The 15,984-nt window shown below is 43.7% G+C and overlaps 1 protein-coding gene across 1 annotated transcript in view; it reads right to left on the bottom strand.

Annotated features, from left to right (window-relative positions):
* Nucleotides 1-15,984, bottom strand: part of Frmpd2 (FERM and PDZ domain containing 2) — an 87,069-nt gene that overhangs the window by 44,856 nt on the left and 26,229 nt on the right. The window contains 2 exon segments of the mRNA XM_036199502.1: nt 6,261-6,417; nt 11,904-12,089. Coding sequence (XP_036055395.1) covers nt 6,261-6,417; nt 11,904-12,089 — 343 coding nt within the window.

Here is a 15,984-nt window from a genome sequence, read left to right as displayed (position 1 = left end):
ACACTGGCTAGTGGAAGTGGTACAGACACTGAGCCACATACGGTAGCACCAAAGATTCACATAAGTACCCCCAGCCTTCTCATCACCAAGTCCTGAAGGCACAGTGACTTGTATTTAACCTTGGTGGATGGAACACTTAACACATAAAAGGGATTTTCTAGGCAAAGATGGAGGTGGCCTGTCTTACCCCAGAGAGGGTCAGTGGCTTGAAACAGGACTGGACAGAGACTGGAATTCTAGGATGCAGCTGTCCCCTAGGGAAGGGGACGCACAGAAGGGAGCAGAAAAGGGAAAGCCCCACATGCCAGGTTCTTCAGGAGCTATGCTCCCAAGGAGTTCTGGGAGTTGAGCGGGCTGTAGTGTACAGGACAGAGGCCATAAGTCAAGATGAGGGATGGAGATCACAGAGGCTAACACTCGGCAAGAGTGACTCAGCATGACAGACTCAGCAAGAACAGGGCACCAATGTCATCAGGCACGTTCCATGCACAGGACAGAGACCAGACAGCAAGGTGACAGAGTCACCAGGAACAGGGGTACCAGTGTCAGCAGGCCTACGCTCCACGGTGATCTACTAGTACACACCAACAGGTAAGCAGGAAAGCTGACAATGCCGTCTTCCAGGACTAGAAAGAAGGATTCCCGAGAATTTTCCAAAGCCACTGGCATGCTAAGAGGGCAGTGTCTGTTTGCTGGCTGTGGATGACTCCACAATATAATTTTGATACCAGTAAAGTAGCTGACAAATGTCTGACTCTGGATGTTATAAGTTAGTTATAGCATCTCAAACGCCCAAGAGACATCCTGAGCAAGGGCCACAAGGAAACGAGTGTGAGACCCTGGGCAGCGCTGGAGCAGTCCTGCAAGCATAGGTTCAGAAAAGGACCAGCACATCCCACAGCCCAGGACACTCCCACGAAAAAGACCGAGAAAAGGTTTCCACCACTGGGTAGTGATACAGACCTTGCCTGATTCTATCCTGAAACTGTGCACTTGTAGGAGCTGGTGATTTTTATTTCTCCCCAGGGATCCAAATATAACTATGAAATAAAATGCCTGTTGAGACAATTCACAGAAGGATGACTAAGAGACGTTTGGAAAATGTTCAACTTTTCACCCATCAAAGAAGCAAAACAAAGCCACAGTGAGAGATCATTTTTACCTGTCAAATGAACACACAAAATACAATGACATCTACTCTTTGAGAATGAAAAAATAAAGTCAGGATGACAAGGAGCTCCAATATTCTAGCATGACATTCAGAGACAGAGCAGGGCCTTAAAAATTCCCTAGCTTAGTACCCGAAGTTATACTTCTGAGGTTAAGGAGTGACATGGAAGCCAGAAAAATATTTTTCTAATGATGTATGTCACAGTTGTATTTGCAATATTGAAAAATATGTATCAAAAATGATTAGTTATAAATCATTCCTCCATCCACCCATCCATCCATCCATCTATCTGTCCATCCAAGAAAGAGGTATTTGAGGTAGACTGTATGCCTATAATCCAGCACCTGAAAGGCTAAGACTGGAAGATCATGAGTTTAAGCCTATTCTGGGATACACAGCAAGACTGTCTCTAAATTAATCAGTTAATTAATAAATATTTAAAATAAAAAGCATGTATATACCCCTTCTTATTTGTCACACCTGTGTTCCAGACTGGAGCTGGGAAGGTTTCAAGATACCATCCCTACCTTCAAGAAATTCCTCATCTATCACAGATGTATGCACAACTGCACACAGCAGACATCACGGGTGAAAGAACAGAGTTGGCAAAAGGAGGAGGCTGTTATCCACTCCCTTGGGAAGGAATCAGCTGGGGAGAATCAATCAGGAGAGGCTTCAAGATGGAGTTTACCTGTAACTTACTCTAGGAGAAGCAAGCTTAGCTGGTAGCCTGATTCCAGGAGGGTTAGGAAAACCATCACAGTGGAGGCCACTGTATTGTTGTTACTTTTCTATTTGCTGTGACCAAATACCTGACTGAAGCACCTTACAGGAGGAAATGTTTATGTTGTCTGTCACGATGGGGAAGGCATGGTGGTGGAAGCATGAGGCTGCTAATCACATTGCTCCCGCAAGCAGAAAGCTAAGAGCAATGAATGTGGACGCTCACCTTTCTTTCTCCTGTGTTATCCAGGACTCCAGCCCATGGTGTGCCATCGACAGTTAAAGTGGATCTTTCCACTCAGTTAACCTAATCTAGATATTCCTTCATGGGTATTCCTGGAGGCTTGTTACCTAGACATTTCTAGATCCTGTCAAGCTGATGGTCAATATTAACCATCACAACCACTGAACACCAAAACACAGAAGACTGGGACATGGTTTTCCGCAGCCATCATCATGGTGTGCAGGACAGTTAGAAAGCAAAAAGAAGTATCAGGACAAGAAGGAAGTCTGAGGCTGGGGCCAGACTGGGAAGAGTCACCTCAGAACTCAGGGCTTGTCTCTGCTTCCAGTGTGGAATTGTGAACAAGCAGGGAAAAGCCACTCCAAAGGCTGAAAGGCCAGTAAACAGGATGCATACCCCGGGCAGATGCCTATGTGAGCGTATGTGGTGATGGATGGAGTAGGAAAGGAAGATGTTAGTCTAGATTCCAATTTCTTGGGTGAGTGATGTATGGTCCCATATGAATAAGATAAAGATCACATCCAAGGGAAGGGGTGGAGGAGATCTGCTGTGGAGTCTGGGGACTGTAGAGGTGGTCAGCTTTCCCTCCACGCAGCATTGAAAGTGATGTCTGGGATCTGGAGAGATTTCTCAGTCCTGCAAGCAGCAGCACCTGAGTCTGAGCCTTAAAACTAGCACAGAGGCACATGTTTGTGACCCCAGTGCCGGGGGTGGGGGTGGGGGCTAACAGACAGATCCATGGAGCTCCCTGGCCAGACAACTTTACCCAATCAACAGCCCCAGGTAGTCAGTGAGTGATCCTGTCTCAAAAGACAAGGTAGACAGCTCCTGAGGAAAGACACCTGAGCTTGTCGTCTGGCTTCCATATGCATGTACACACATGTGCATGCACACACATATAAGACACACACAGACACACACGGAGTGGGGTAGTTGGAGAATGGTATCTGCAGAGAGTTTGTCAAAGAGATTCTTAAAAGGCAAAAGGGGATTGGTTAAGTGTGTTGTTTTAATGTAAATAAAATGTTGGAGTCCTGGAAACTATTATATATGACAGAATTTGATGTTTGAGAAAATAGTGTATTAGGAGCGAAATAGGCCCGGAAGGACCAATTTCACAAGTGAGCTCAAAAAGTCAATATAAATATTTTACAGTCACTGAAATCAGGCAATGAAAACAGTATTGGTAGTGTTTCACACACAGTATCTCAGCAACAGCAGGAAAGTCAGATACAATTAATTTGCATTTATCATCTTAGATCCCTGGAGATCTGAAAACCAGCCAGTCCATGCTTTTGGAGACATATTCACGGGTTTGTTCTGTTACAGACACTGAGTTACTTTTAGTCCCCGTGTTTGGTTCTGTTTCTGAAAACTCTGATCCTGTTCTACAGTTCATTCAGGCCATGGACTGGCCCCTGAAGCCCAGTGTCAAGACCTCTGTGTATACTGGCTGGAACAGAAACAAAACCCAGAGGAAGAGGCTGCTGTCATCATTGTCACAGTACACTGAGCACTGGGCAGGGAGCTAGAAATGTGACGTGCTGCCCCAATGGAGCACAGCACAGACCTGAGATGGCCAGTGTGCTCTCATGAGGACACCAAGACTGAGAGAGAGGGGAGGTGAGCTACCCAAAGCCACACAGCTGCTAGGTGGCACTCAGCTGAGGCTCAGGGACTCTTCAGGCTGCCTCCTTAGCCAAGGCTTCACTGCCTTGTGCTTGCATTGAAATCCACAGGTTCTTTTGCACATGTGCATTCTGGTTCAATAGATGTGGGGCGGGTCCTGCGTTTCCACATCCCTCGCATCTCAGAGGTGTTCAAGGGCATCATTGTAGCTAATTGTTCCCTTTTATAAATAGGAATAGAAATAGACTTAGATGCCAAAGGCAACCATGATGAGGTCAGCACTCAAGCGAGGTCTCAGCCACTAAAGGCTATGCTTGATGAGTGGTGAAAGGCAGAAGCAGGGGGTGAAGCAAATAGGCTCTGGGCTCCGGGTTTAATGACCCAGCCCATCACCAGGCAGCTGGCACATGGCTCCACTTCACACCTGGTTTACCCCTCACAGTAACGCAGGGCTAGCCTCATAGACTGGCTTAAGCGCACTTTGAGAAAACAATGTGCATGCTGTGATCATAAATGAAATCTTTATGTGTGCCAGCAGGCATGTTTTGATTGCATGTATGTCTGTCTACTACATGTATGTCTGGTGCCCTCAGAGGTCAGGAGAGGGCTTGGGATCCCCTGAAACTAGAGTTACAGACAGTTGTGTGTTGTGGATATCGCTCTGTGTAAATAAAGTTCTGATTGGCCAGTGGCCAGGCAGGAAGTATTTGGTTGGGTCTGAGCGACTGTGGGACTGGCGGGTAAGAGAGATTTGTCCTGACTGTGGGCCAGACAGGAAAACTCTTAACTACAGTTGTGAGCTGCTATGTGGGTGCTGGAAATCAAATCCAGGTCCTCTGAAGGAGCAGTCAATTCTCTTGACTGCTGAGTCATCTCTCCAGCCCTCAAAATGAGGTCATTTTTGAAGTGATCATCACAAGGAAAGGAGTAAGAAGAGTAGCCAGTGGCTCCATAGCACATGCACATTAAATACTAACTAGTGCCGTGTGACTGTATGGCCTCACTGAAGCCATTAATCTCTTTATTACATCAGTAATTCATGCTCATTGGTCAAGTTTAATACTGAGAAATATGAATAAAATAGCCATGTTTGCATGTGTAACTCCTTAAGGTAGTAAGATTTTGGTTTTGCTGGTACCAGGGAAACCCCCAGGAATCCACAAGGATGACCTCAGCTAAGACTCCTAACAATAGCAGAGAGGGTGCTCGAACTGGCCTTCTCCTGTAATCAGATTGGTGACTACCCTAATTGTCATCAGAGAACCTTCATCCAGTAACTGATGGAAGTAGATTCAGAGATCCACAGCCAAGCACTGGGTCAATCTCAGGGAGTCCTGTTGAAGAGATGAAGGAGGGATTGTACGAGGCAAGGGCATCAAGGTCATGACAGGAGAACCCACAGAGACAGCTGACCTGGCTTGTGGGAGCTCACAGACTCTAGACCGACAGCTGTGGAGTCTGCTTGTGTATGACATTTGTGTGGCTTGGTCTGTTTGTGGGGCTCCTAGTGGTGGGGTCAGGACCTGTCCCTGGTGCTTGAGCTGGCTTTTGGAAACCTGTTCCCCATGCTAGGTTGCCTCGTCCAGCCTTGATGCAGTTGGCCCTGCCTCAACTTGATGTGCCATGCTTTGTTGACTCCCATGGGAGGCCTGTCCCTGAATGGAGAATGAGGAAGAGTAGATGGGTGGGGGTAGATAGGAGGTGCAGGGAGGAAGTGGGAGGAAAAGAGGGAGGGGAAACTGTGGTTGGTATGTAGAATATATGAAAAAAATTAATTAAAGAAAGATTTTGATTTTGCTTATTTCTTGTTTTATATCATGTGAATGTTAACTACATGAATATACATTAACTATCTATTCAAATTTAAACATAAATCACTAAAACTTAAGCAAAACAACAGGTTTAATTTCTAGGTTGTTCCTGTTACGATTTAACTGCACAGTAGTATGCCTGGCTGGTGCCCCACCTGCTCTGAAGGATGGAGATGTCCCATTACAGTAATTCGCTCAGGTCTCCTCTCCTGCCCTTCTCACTCAGCGCTGTACCATGGACAGTTCCACTTACCACGGACTTCTGTATTTATCACCTCAGGACAACTGTCTACAGTGAAAGTGTGAGCTCAAAGGGATATAGATCTCCTCTCAGCTTTTACAAAGTTAGATGGACAGACAGGGGGAGGGAGGAGGAGGGAGGGAGGGAGGGAGGGAGGGAGGGAGGGAGGGAGGGAGGGAAAGGACAGAAGGAAGAGAAGGGGGAGAGAAGTCTCCAGTTGCATTCTGGGAAGATTGTATCAATTTTCCCTCCTAGTGTTATTTCCACTTTTTATCTATCTGAGATAAAATATATACTTGATTTTTATTGTGTTTCTGCCATTGTTGATTATGATTTTAGACTTTTCAGCTATTTGGGTGTCAACTATATCTTTTCATACAAGTTATTTTATGAGAGAGCAAGTCTGGATGCTTGTGTGTTGCTAATACAGTGTATACTCACCACTTAAAAGATGATGAAGCTGCCCAGAGCTCATCTGTGCATTAAACCAGTGCTGGGCAGAGCACAGGCTCAGCAAATATTTACAGGTCTTGGCTGAGTCAGTGACAAAGGTATACTTTTTTCCAGTGCTGCTGCTGGTGATGGTGAGCTTTTTTCTCTGGAGGAAGCAAGCACAGACTTAGAATCCTGACCATCCTCACCCATCCCTTGAAGTACATGTATGTAAGCAGCAATAAAAGACCAGCTCCTCAATTCAACACCAACACAGTTCTGGAAGTGCAGGACAGATAATGTCTGACAAAGGCCCAATTCCTTTTCTTAGACAATGGCTAAACAAAATCCTTCTATCTATTTTTCTCCTTCATTTGTGAGCCAAATGTAAATCACTTAATTGCTATTGCCAAGGAGTGTGCTGGATGGAAAGAACACAAAATGAGCCAGTGACAGTCAGTCTTCACAAGTGCATTGTGAAATGGCCAGCAAGCATCCCCATTGTTTTTATTCTGTAAGTGCCAAGCTTCATGCTCTGTTGAGACAGGGAGCCAGCAGAAAACAAGCAGGCAGCTGCACTGTAGCAAGCAAGCAAGCAGAGAAACTGAGCTGTGGTCAGAACAAGCCACCACCACGGCAGCAAAGAAACTGACCTGGATCCTCATTATGCCTCATTATACTACATTAGCATAGTGAAAGCTCCCCTAGGGAGAGATAGAACAAAAATACAGGAGTGTTTTGAGCAGTATGCAAAGTGGCGCATGCACACTGGAAGCCTCCTCCCTTGTCTGGAAAAAGCATGAAAACAGAAACCCTTCTCCAGGAATTACAATCTGTATCTTTGTTTCTGGCTCCTCTGCCTCTGGAAGGTCTGTGCTTCTCTTCTGTAATAAACTTTCACTTGTTTTAATTTCTGTCATAGCCAAGACAAAACCCCCCACAAAGGTGCACAGGTTAAAATTATTCTAATAACTTTGTGAGCATTTATACATCTTGTCTTCCTGGCTACAGAATGAGGAATCATCATTCTTTATCCAAAACACAATCTAGAAATTCTGGACTCTAGAAACAGATCTAGAATCCTCAGAATGCACTACATGCTGGGTATGGTGCCACACTCCTTTAATCCCAGCACTCAAGAGGCAGAGGCAGGTGGATCTCCCCTCCAGCCAGGGCTACATAGTGAGACCCTGTCTCATCAATCAATCAAATAAATAAACACAAAGTCTGATAACTATTCTCAAATAAATCTGAAAAGGGAGAAACACACATACACACCACCAACACACACACACACACACACACACACACACACACACACACACACACACACAGTTTCTTTCAATTTATTAACTATTAACCAAACTCTCCCAATGGATGCCAAAGCTCCAAGAGTGTGGCAGTTTGAATGAAAAACGCCCCAGAGTCTTGTGTATTTGAACAATTGGTCTCCCCATTGGTCGTGCAGCTTAGGGGTTTATGGAAATTTTAGAAGGTGAGGCCTTACTGGAGGAAGTACATCACTGGGAATGGGTTTTGGAGTTTCATAGCTTTACCCCATTTCCTGTTCACTCTCAGCTGCTTCCTGCATGTGGATGAAAGCTGTGACTACCAGCTTCCTGCTCCTACCACTACGCTATGCTTTCCTTGACGTTATAGATCTTCCCTCTGGAACCTCTAAGCCCAAAATAAACCTTTACTTTTATAAATTGCTTTTGGCGGTGGTGTTTTATAGCAGCAGCAGAATGGGACTGACCCAAAGGGATCTGAGAGAAAGTAAAATGCCCACTCTGTTCCTGGGTTTGATGATGCTCTTGATGGCAGTGGATTGGAGTTCCTGTCTGTTTATCATCACTCTGAAAACCTCACTTAGTGAAATTCATACCCACAGCAAATTTGCCCCAGGGCAAGCTGCTCCTTGAATAAGGATACAGTAAGGGTCTATAACTCTAACCTCAGAGTTTTTAGCACAAACTTGGAAATCTTTTCTTAAGCCCCTGTCGTGGTGCGAATAGTCTAGGTGCTTCCACAGCCCTGTCTTAGCATCACTTTCCCACTCTGGAACAGTTTATACACAGAAATTCATTGCTATTGTTGCTTCATTCACAGTCCATTTGCTCACTCACCTCTTTGTTTTCCTACATCTTTGCAATTACATCCTTCCAGACATGGACAGATTTGCCCACGAACCAAGCTCAGGAACCTGAAACTCCAGCTCCACACTTTCCTGGGAGCAGCCCTGGCCGTGTGTACACATATTCTGGTAATATTGGAAAGTACCATGTTTCCACCGCAGCTGGTTAAAACCACTGACCCATTTTTCTCCTTTGGCCGGCCTTCTGTTCTAATCAGGACCCATCAAACGTGCATGTGTTAAGTGAAAGCGTGGTCCCCAGAGTGGTACAACGGGGAGATGATGGGCCTTCAGTAGGTGGAGCCTCATGGAAGGAAGTTGGGTCATTGGGGCATGCCCTTGAAGATGATACTGGGACCCCGTCTCTCTCTTGATTTATTTGCTCTCTGGCCATGTTATGTGAGTGGTTCTGTCCCACCCAGCTCTCCGGCCAGGCTGTGCTACCTCACCACTGGCTCAAAGTAGCACAACTGAGCAGCCACATGCTACTATGAACCATGGTAAATCTTCTGCATTTGTAAGCTAATTCCCTAGACATTTATTGTAAGTAGTGAGAGGAGAAAACACACTCTCTTTCCTAATTCCACCCTCCCACTAGGTCGTCCCGGGTGGTTTGGGAGCAGACCCTTCTAAGGCAAGACAAAGTGGAATGAGTGGAGGCAGCCTCAGACTCAGTACCATCTGATTTTATACCACTTGCGGGTATCTTTTACAATGGCTACTCTGTGGTCAGGCATCTCCGAATGCACTCCCATCAGGCAAAACCACGCAGGTCTCAGCACAAGGACCAGCATCCCCTTGAAACTAACCGTGTGCGATGATGATGATACTGAGCTCCTAGGAGACAGGCAGAAATGCAGAGCCAGTGGCTGCTCTGAGGCAGACTTTCACAGTCATCATAAATTAAAAAGTAGACTTTAGTTCTCAAGAATACCCGATCATGCCACATTAATTTTTTTATAGGAGTCAAATAAAAATGAGATTTGTTAGATTGCCAGTGGTTGAACACTACCTGTCATACGTTCAGCTTTAGCATCATCTCCAGGACACAAGCACACACCAACACATAAATAATCCCTTCATTTGCAGTAGAGAAATGAACAACCCACAATGAGCAAGTGTTTCTCGGTGCAAACTGCACGCTTTACCTAGCCTACCTCAGCCATACTAAAAGATATGTTAAACTGTATTTCTATTCTCTCAAGATAAAATGACATTATAAAATATGAAAAACAAGAAAAGAATATGCCACCCTAAATTTGCCGGGAAGTTAACTAATGGAGTGTCTTTCTGGCGTTTGCACTATTTAGAAGGTATGTCCTTTGGTTTTTTAAATCTTTAACTTTAGGGGTTTCTTTTCTTATTCTAAACAACATTCTCTTTCATGAAGTAGCTCCTGTTTGAAATTTTGTATCTTTTGCTTTAAAGAGGGCCACATATAGTCCTGCATTGTCTGTTCTCCATGCATTTATCTCCAGCTATTAGAACTAATGCTTGAAAACACTACAGTTCTAACACCGTTAGGCTCCTTGTTCTAAAGGAACGGTTTTGGATTGAATAACCAAGCATACATAGATGGCAAGGCATCCAGGGACTGCCTTCTTTGGAAACAGCATCCTTACTGCCTGGCTACTCCCCTGCAGGGTAAAAGGAAAAATGAGGTGAGATTGAAGCCTCTTGACTCCAGCTATTGGTAAACAAAACTGAAGCTAGCTTCCTGAATGACCTCAGGCTACTCCAGAGCTCACGACTTGGAGAATTGCAGAGTCATTTTCTGTGGGAGATGCTTAACTGGCCAGAAGCAGCTGGTGGCATTCCTACACAGGATGACTTTTCTAGCAAAACAGTCTATTCTTGCCAAGGAGGACGCTGAACATCAGGGTGTGGAAATCCTAATTAATAGTTGCTTTGAGCTTGGGAACTTGAGACTTCCCAGATTTAACTTTTTTTAATTATTTTTTGGGCCTGGTAATGAGAAAACAAATACTTATAAAATTAAATATATACATATATATATGTATATATATATATATATATATATATATATATATATATATATAGTGTGTGTGTGTGTGTGTATGTGTGTGTAAAAATAAATTTAAGGGGACTATTAAACCTTATGGCCACAAAATTTTCCATGTTTCAAAATTACTACTTAGAGAATCTGCATTTAGACAGATCACATTGAAATCTTGGATTAAACATGTGGTGAAGAGTCTAAGAAACAATGTAATAGTGTTGATTTGACTTTGATTCAATAATTTGAATTCTTTAAATATCTTTCAACTAAATTAAAATTCTGAAATTTTATTAATTTAATTATATATCTATAATATGCATATGTATGTATGTATATATATGATTCTATTATATGTTATATATTTACAATGTTAATTTCAAAAATCAAAATAAAACACTACAAAAGAAACATTCAAATACTGAATAAAAACAAGTATGTTTTACCTAGGAAATGCTAATATCAGATAATAAAAGTGATCTAACTAGTAGAAAAATTTAAACAATGGGAGAAAAGTAATTAGAAGGAAAACTAAAATGTATATGGGCCAAAAGACAAAGAACTTCGTCTTGAGAAGGGTCTTCAGTGAAATATAAATACTAACCTGGATGACCCTGGGACAGGCAGGGACAGGCAGAAACCGGGTCCCAGTGCTAAGCTGATAGAAACTAAATTTGAGAACTAAACAGTGAAAAGGGCATTTCAATGTGATTTGAATTGTACAGTGAGTTGGCACTTCAGGGGATTTTTTCCAGTGGCAGTTCCACACTCACTCTGTCTGCCAGGATGCCTGCAGTCCACTCAAGACACACCAGGAGCCTGAGCACTATGTGCTGAGGAGATATGATCTGAGGGCATTTGTTTCAAAAAGCTTGCAGACTCCACTCAGTCCTCACTCATTCTCTTCCTATGGATCCCACTTGTCCTTGCTTTGGCCACAGATGGGCTCCTCAGGTTAAGAAGATGCTTGCATGGAGGGAGGGTGAAGGAGAATGCATGGGGGGGAAGGTGAAGGAGAATGCATGGGGGAGGGTGAGAAGAATACATGGAGGGAAGGTGAAGGAGAATGCTTGCATGGAGGGAAGGTGAAGGAGGATGCATGGAGGGAAGGTGAAGAAGAATGCATGGAGGGAAGATGAAGGAGAATGCATGGAGGGAAGGTGAAGGAGGATGTATGGAGGGAGGGTGAAGGAGAATGCATGGGGGGGAAGGTGAAGGAGGATGCATGGAGGGAAATGTAGCACTTTAGGTTACAGGCTGTCTGTGGAGGCTTGTGAGCAACCTGGTAAGACAACATGAAAAATTATGGGGTTTCCTGGGGCTCACCCAGACCTCACCCCTGAAGTATTTGGTTTACTTGGTCCTCTCAAATATGTCAATGCACCAGAATACAGGTTAACGTGTGACAGGCTTTATGTGAATATGTCTAGAGGAATTCACTTAAAAGGGCCACAGATCAAAGGAAAGGGAGCATGGGAGGCTGTCGCTGAGCTTCACTCACATGAGTTGAAATCATGCCGGTTTCTCTCCATGGAAACTGTGATATCGCAATCCTGCGGCTGCTTTTCACCTCATAGACTATGATACCTTTGGCACAGACCCCCAAGGCCATTTTCCCCTCTGGTCTCTTCTTCTCTGGAAAAACTCGATGAACCAGGACCCCATATTCTGGGAGTTGCTGAACAACCTGGAGAGAAGAAAAAGCCAACTTAGGACCCATGAGTTGACTGCTTCAAAATCATGACCCTCAACCCCTTCTGTGGAAAGGTCTATTATTGCCAAACAAGATGAAGAAACATCCAGCTAGATATTTTTTTTCTCACTCTGGAATATATATACACCTCTGATATGATGACATCTTCCTTCCTTCCTTCCTTCCTTCCTTCCTTCCTTCCTTCCCTCCTTCTCTCCTTTCTTTCTTTCTTTCTTTCTTTCTTTCTTTCTTTCTTTCTTTCTTTCTTTCTTTCTTACCTAAAGAACTCTTATTTGTAGGATACCTAAAAGAGCATTTGGGATACATTCTTACAAATACATGAGACTAGGATGAAAAGATGGAGAACAAGTGTTTCTTATGATTCAGACTCTTGGGACATCTCAAGGTTAGGGGCTCCCTTCCCTAATTGTGCCAATCATCTGGTCTCATCTTTTCATGTTCTACTTGCAAAGTTGAAGCACCAGAACAAAAAAAAGCAGCGTTCAGGTCATTATCAAGGCTGTCAAAGCAAGCTAAGCCAAGAACAATCTGCAGGGGAAATGCCTGTCACTCCAACATGCCTTTCAACTCAGTAATGCCTCTGTAGGATCCCCACAGCCCCAGCCCTTGCCTCAATTTACTAAGCTAAGGGATTGAATTTTGCAAGAGGCTAAGGGTCAATCAAAGCTGGTAGCTGTATCAGGCCAACTGAATTCTCAAAAGAATTTCAAGCATAAACTCAACACAAATGTTTAATAATTGTCACATGGCCTGGAAATCCTCATCAGAAGGATGATGCACATGGGTCTGCAGGAAGGGCTTTCTGGGCTGGACATCTGAGAGCCTCCCAGATGGGCTTCACTAGTCAGCTCTGGTCCATGTCTCTATCCTCAGCAGATTGCCATGCCCTATCTATATGATCTTCCTCTTCCCCAGGCATAGTCATAGAGGGAGACTAGTTAGAAATTTTGTTAATTATTCGCAAGCTCATTGCTGACCTCTCTCTCCTGTTGATGAGTAATTGAGCCTGCAAACACTCTGGCTCTCTGTGAGATTATGATTAAATGTTGGGGTGCTGAGCCTCCTGCTTTTAGACACTGTCATCATTGTTGCCATTATCATCATCATCATCATCATCATCATCATCATCATCACTGTCACCCAATAAAAACACTGAGTATTTGTATTGAAATATCCATGGCCAAGCAGGACATTGATTAAAGCATGACAAAGAGAGGCTGCCCAAGACAGCATGGTACATTGTTAAGGAATTTGATGAACACCGTTTTAAAGCATCGACATAAGTGACCTCCAGGAAAATAAAGAAGCCTTTTCTAAACTTGCTTTTTTTCCCCCTAAACTTTTTTTTAACTGTTTAGCATTAACTTTTCATTTTTTGATTTTTTTTTGGGGGGGGGCGGTTTTTGAGACAGGGTTTCTCTGTGTAGCTTTGTGCCTTTCCTGGAACTCACTTTGGAGACCAGGCTGGCCTTGAACTCACAGAGATCCGCCTGCCTCTGCCTCCCAAGTGCTGGGATTAAAGGCGTGTGCCACCACCACCCGGCCCCATTTTTTGATTTTTAATTATTTTAAAAGGGTCACAATACTTGAATAGTGATAACACATGCAGCCAAGCACAGCCAGGTACTATTTGATTGTTTTCATAACAATCATAAGACAAAGGTGAAGCTGTCTTTTTCCAAAGGAGAAAATGGAGGCACAGAAGGGCAAAGTAATTGGGTAAGTTGAACTCCAATTAAACTTTTTTTTTTTTGTCTCTGTAAGCCAAGTTCTTCAAAGTCTTCAAATGAAAAGAAACTTTTTGTTGTTGCTATTGTTCACAAAATCTAACATTTATTAATGAGCATATTTCCTCCTCTGTTCTTATAGTCTAAGGATGTCACAAAGAAAGTAGCTGTTGGGGCTGGAAAGATAGCTTAGACCTGAGTGATTCCCAGCACCTATGTAAAGAGCTGGATGTGGTGGGTGCTTACAATGCAACCACTGGGGAGGCAGAGGCAGGAAGGTCACTGGCCAGCTGGCCTAGCCTAATTGGCAAGCCCAGGCCCCAGTGAGAGACCCTGACTCAAAAACAATGTAACACTGCACACACAAAGAAAGCACTGATGACATTACAAGAATTCTATCATTTCCTGTGTTTTAAATCTATAATTGCTTCCACAAAGCATATAAGGAATAACCACAGCACCTGCAAAGGCTTGATGTTCCCTGTCAATACTTGCCAGTTGACAAGTCCTGTTTGGTTGCACAACCAAGCATCATCAGGACCATGCTCAGGTGAGGGATATAAGGGTTTTGATAGCATAGCTAGTTTCCATTAAGCAGCTATGGGTTATTGGGACATTATCAGTGGCTGCTCTGCCCAGAACTTCATTGCCTGTTTTGAAGTTCATAGTTCAGCCTGGGTCCACATTCTCACAGATTCACAGCTGTGGCTAAGGACATTCAGCCTCCCCTTTGTTTCCAATATGCTCAGATTACCCATGTGATGCCAACTTCTGATTTCATCCCTCTTGATGAAAATGTCTAAAATATCGAGCCCTGTTGGAATGAATATAAAACAAGGTATAGGGCTATGAGAGCTGTCTGTGGCGATGCACTGGAGTCTATGTGGCTATACTTATGGGGTTCAATTTGGAAATAACAGTTTCAATTTCTTTTTACTACACATATCAGAACAATTTTCTGTTATTGGATATGATGTTCAAACTTTTGGCTCAGCAAGTTTTTTAGAAAAAAAGCATGAAATAAATTTTCCTTATCTAAGAGACACATCACTCAACAGATCCAAATAACCTGCCTAGATTCCTTGGAGGCAGGAATGAGAATCTCAGTAAAGGGGTCTGTTTGATTCTAAGAAATCACTCTCAACAACTAAAATTCAGAGAATTCCTGAAGACTGGGAACGTATATAAATAGGCATAATGTCTTCTGGGACACCTTCAGTCTGTTAAAAGCAAAATAATGATATCTGTCTCCTGCCTTCCATGGTTCCTTTCCTCATCCATCCTCCATGGTTCCCTGTTCTTCGAGCAGCAGATGGCAAAGTGAAATTGAAACCAAGCAGTCCTGACTGCCCCTTGCTGTACTGAAAACTGCGGGTCACAAATGGATTCTTCTTCCTAATTCTCAGCAATTCGTATGCTTTGGCCCTCTAATTCCATCTCTGAGAATGTACTCCAGGAAAATGTGCTGCATCACCAAGACAAATACTTCTCATAATTCTACTCCTAATTTAGTGCAGACTTGCAGGAATAGGTTAGGGAGCCTATCTCCCAGGCAGTGAAGGACAACGTGCTTGCAACACCCAGGAAATGCGTTCATCAGAATGGTAAGGAGAGAGAAATACAGAACATAACTCATATGATTCCAACAGGCAACTGGAATTGTTTTCATATCACATCACAGTCCCTAGTTGAGTGGGAACAGGCCAAGATTGAGGGTGTCTGGAAAACAAGGAGCTAACCTTGAATAGGCTGTTTAGGGATTCATACACTCACACAGCTGTGAATCTTCCAGACCAAGGGTGGCATTCAGTGATGCCCACACTGGACTGCTGCCATGCCGGCTGCCAGTGGGAGGAAATGAATTGGCAGAGTACAGCATCCGTGAACCAAGCCAACAGGCAGCCACCTGGGGATGATTTCCTCTTTTTATGAAAAAGAAGAGCCCAAAGGAGCTATAATTAAATGTCTAGTGATTATTTGTGGTATACAGGCTTTGCAGTGGGCTCTGTGCAGCCAGGGCACTGATGGTATTGACATCCTGGTTAGAGGGACAAGGAATGTCCAGAGGTAAGTGGGAGACAAGATGCCTCAACAATATGTAGCATCAGTGGTTGAACTGAGCACTGCTACCCAGCTATGTG

This window comes from Onychomys torridus, chromosome 9, assembly GCF_903995425.1.
Source record: "Onychomys torridus chromosome 9, mOncTor1.1, whole genome shotgun sequence".
Taxonomy (NCBI): domain Eukaryota; kingdom Metazoa; phylum Chordata; class Mammalia; order Rodentia; family Cricetidae; genus Onychomys; species Onychomys torridus.
The sequence above is the reverse complement of the archived record's forward strand: the minus strand, read 5'-3'. Positions and strand labels throughout refer to the sequence as shown.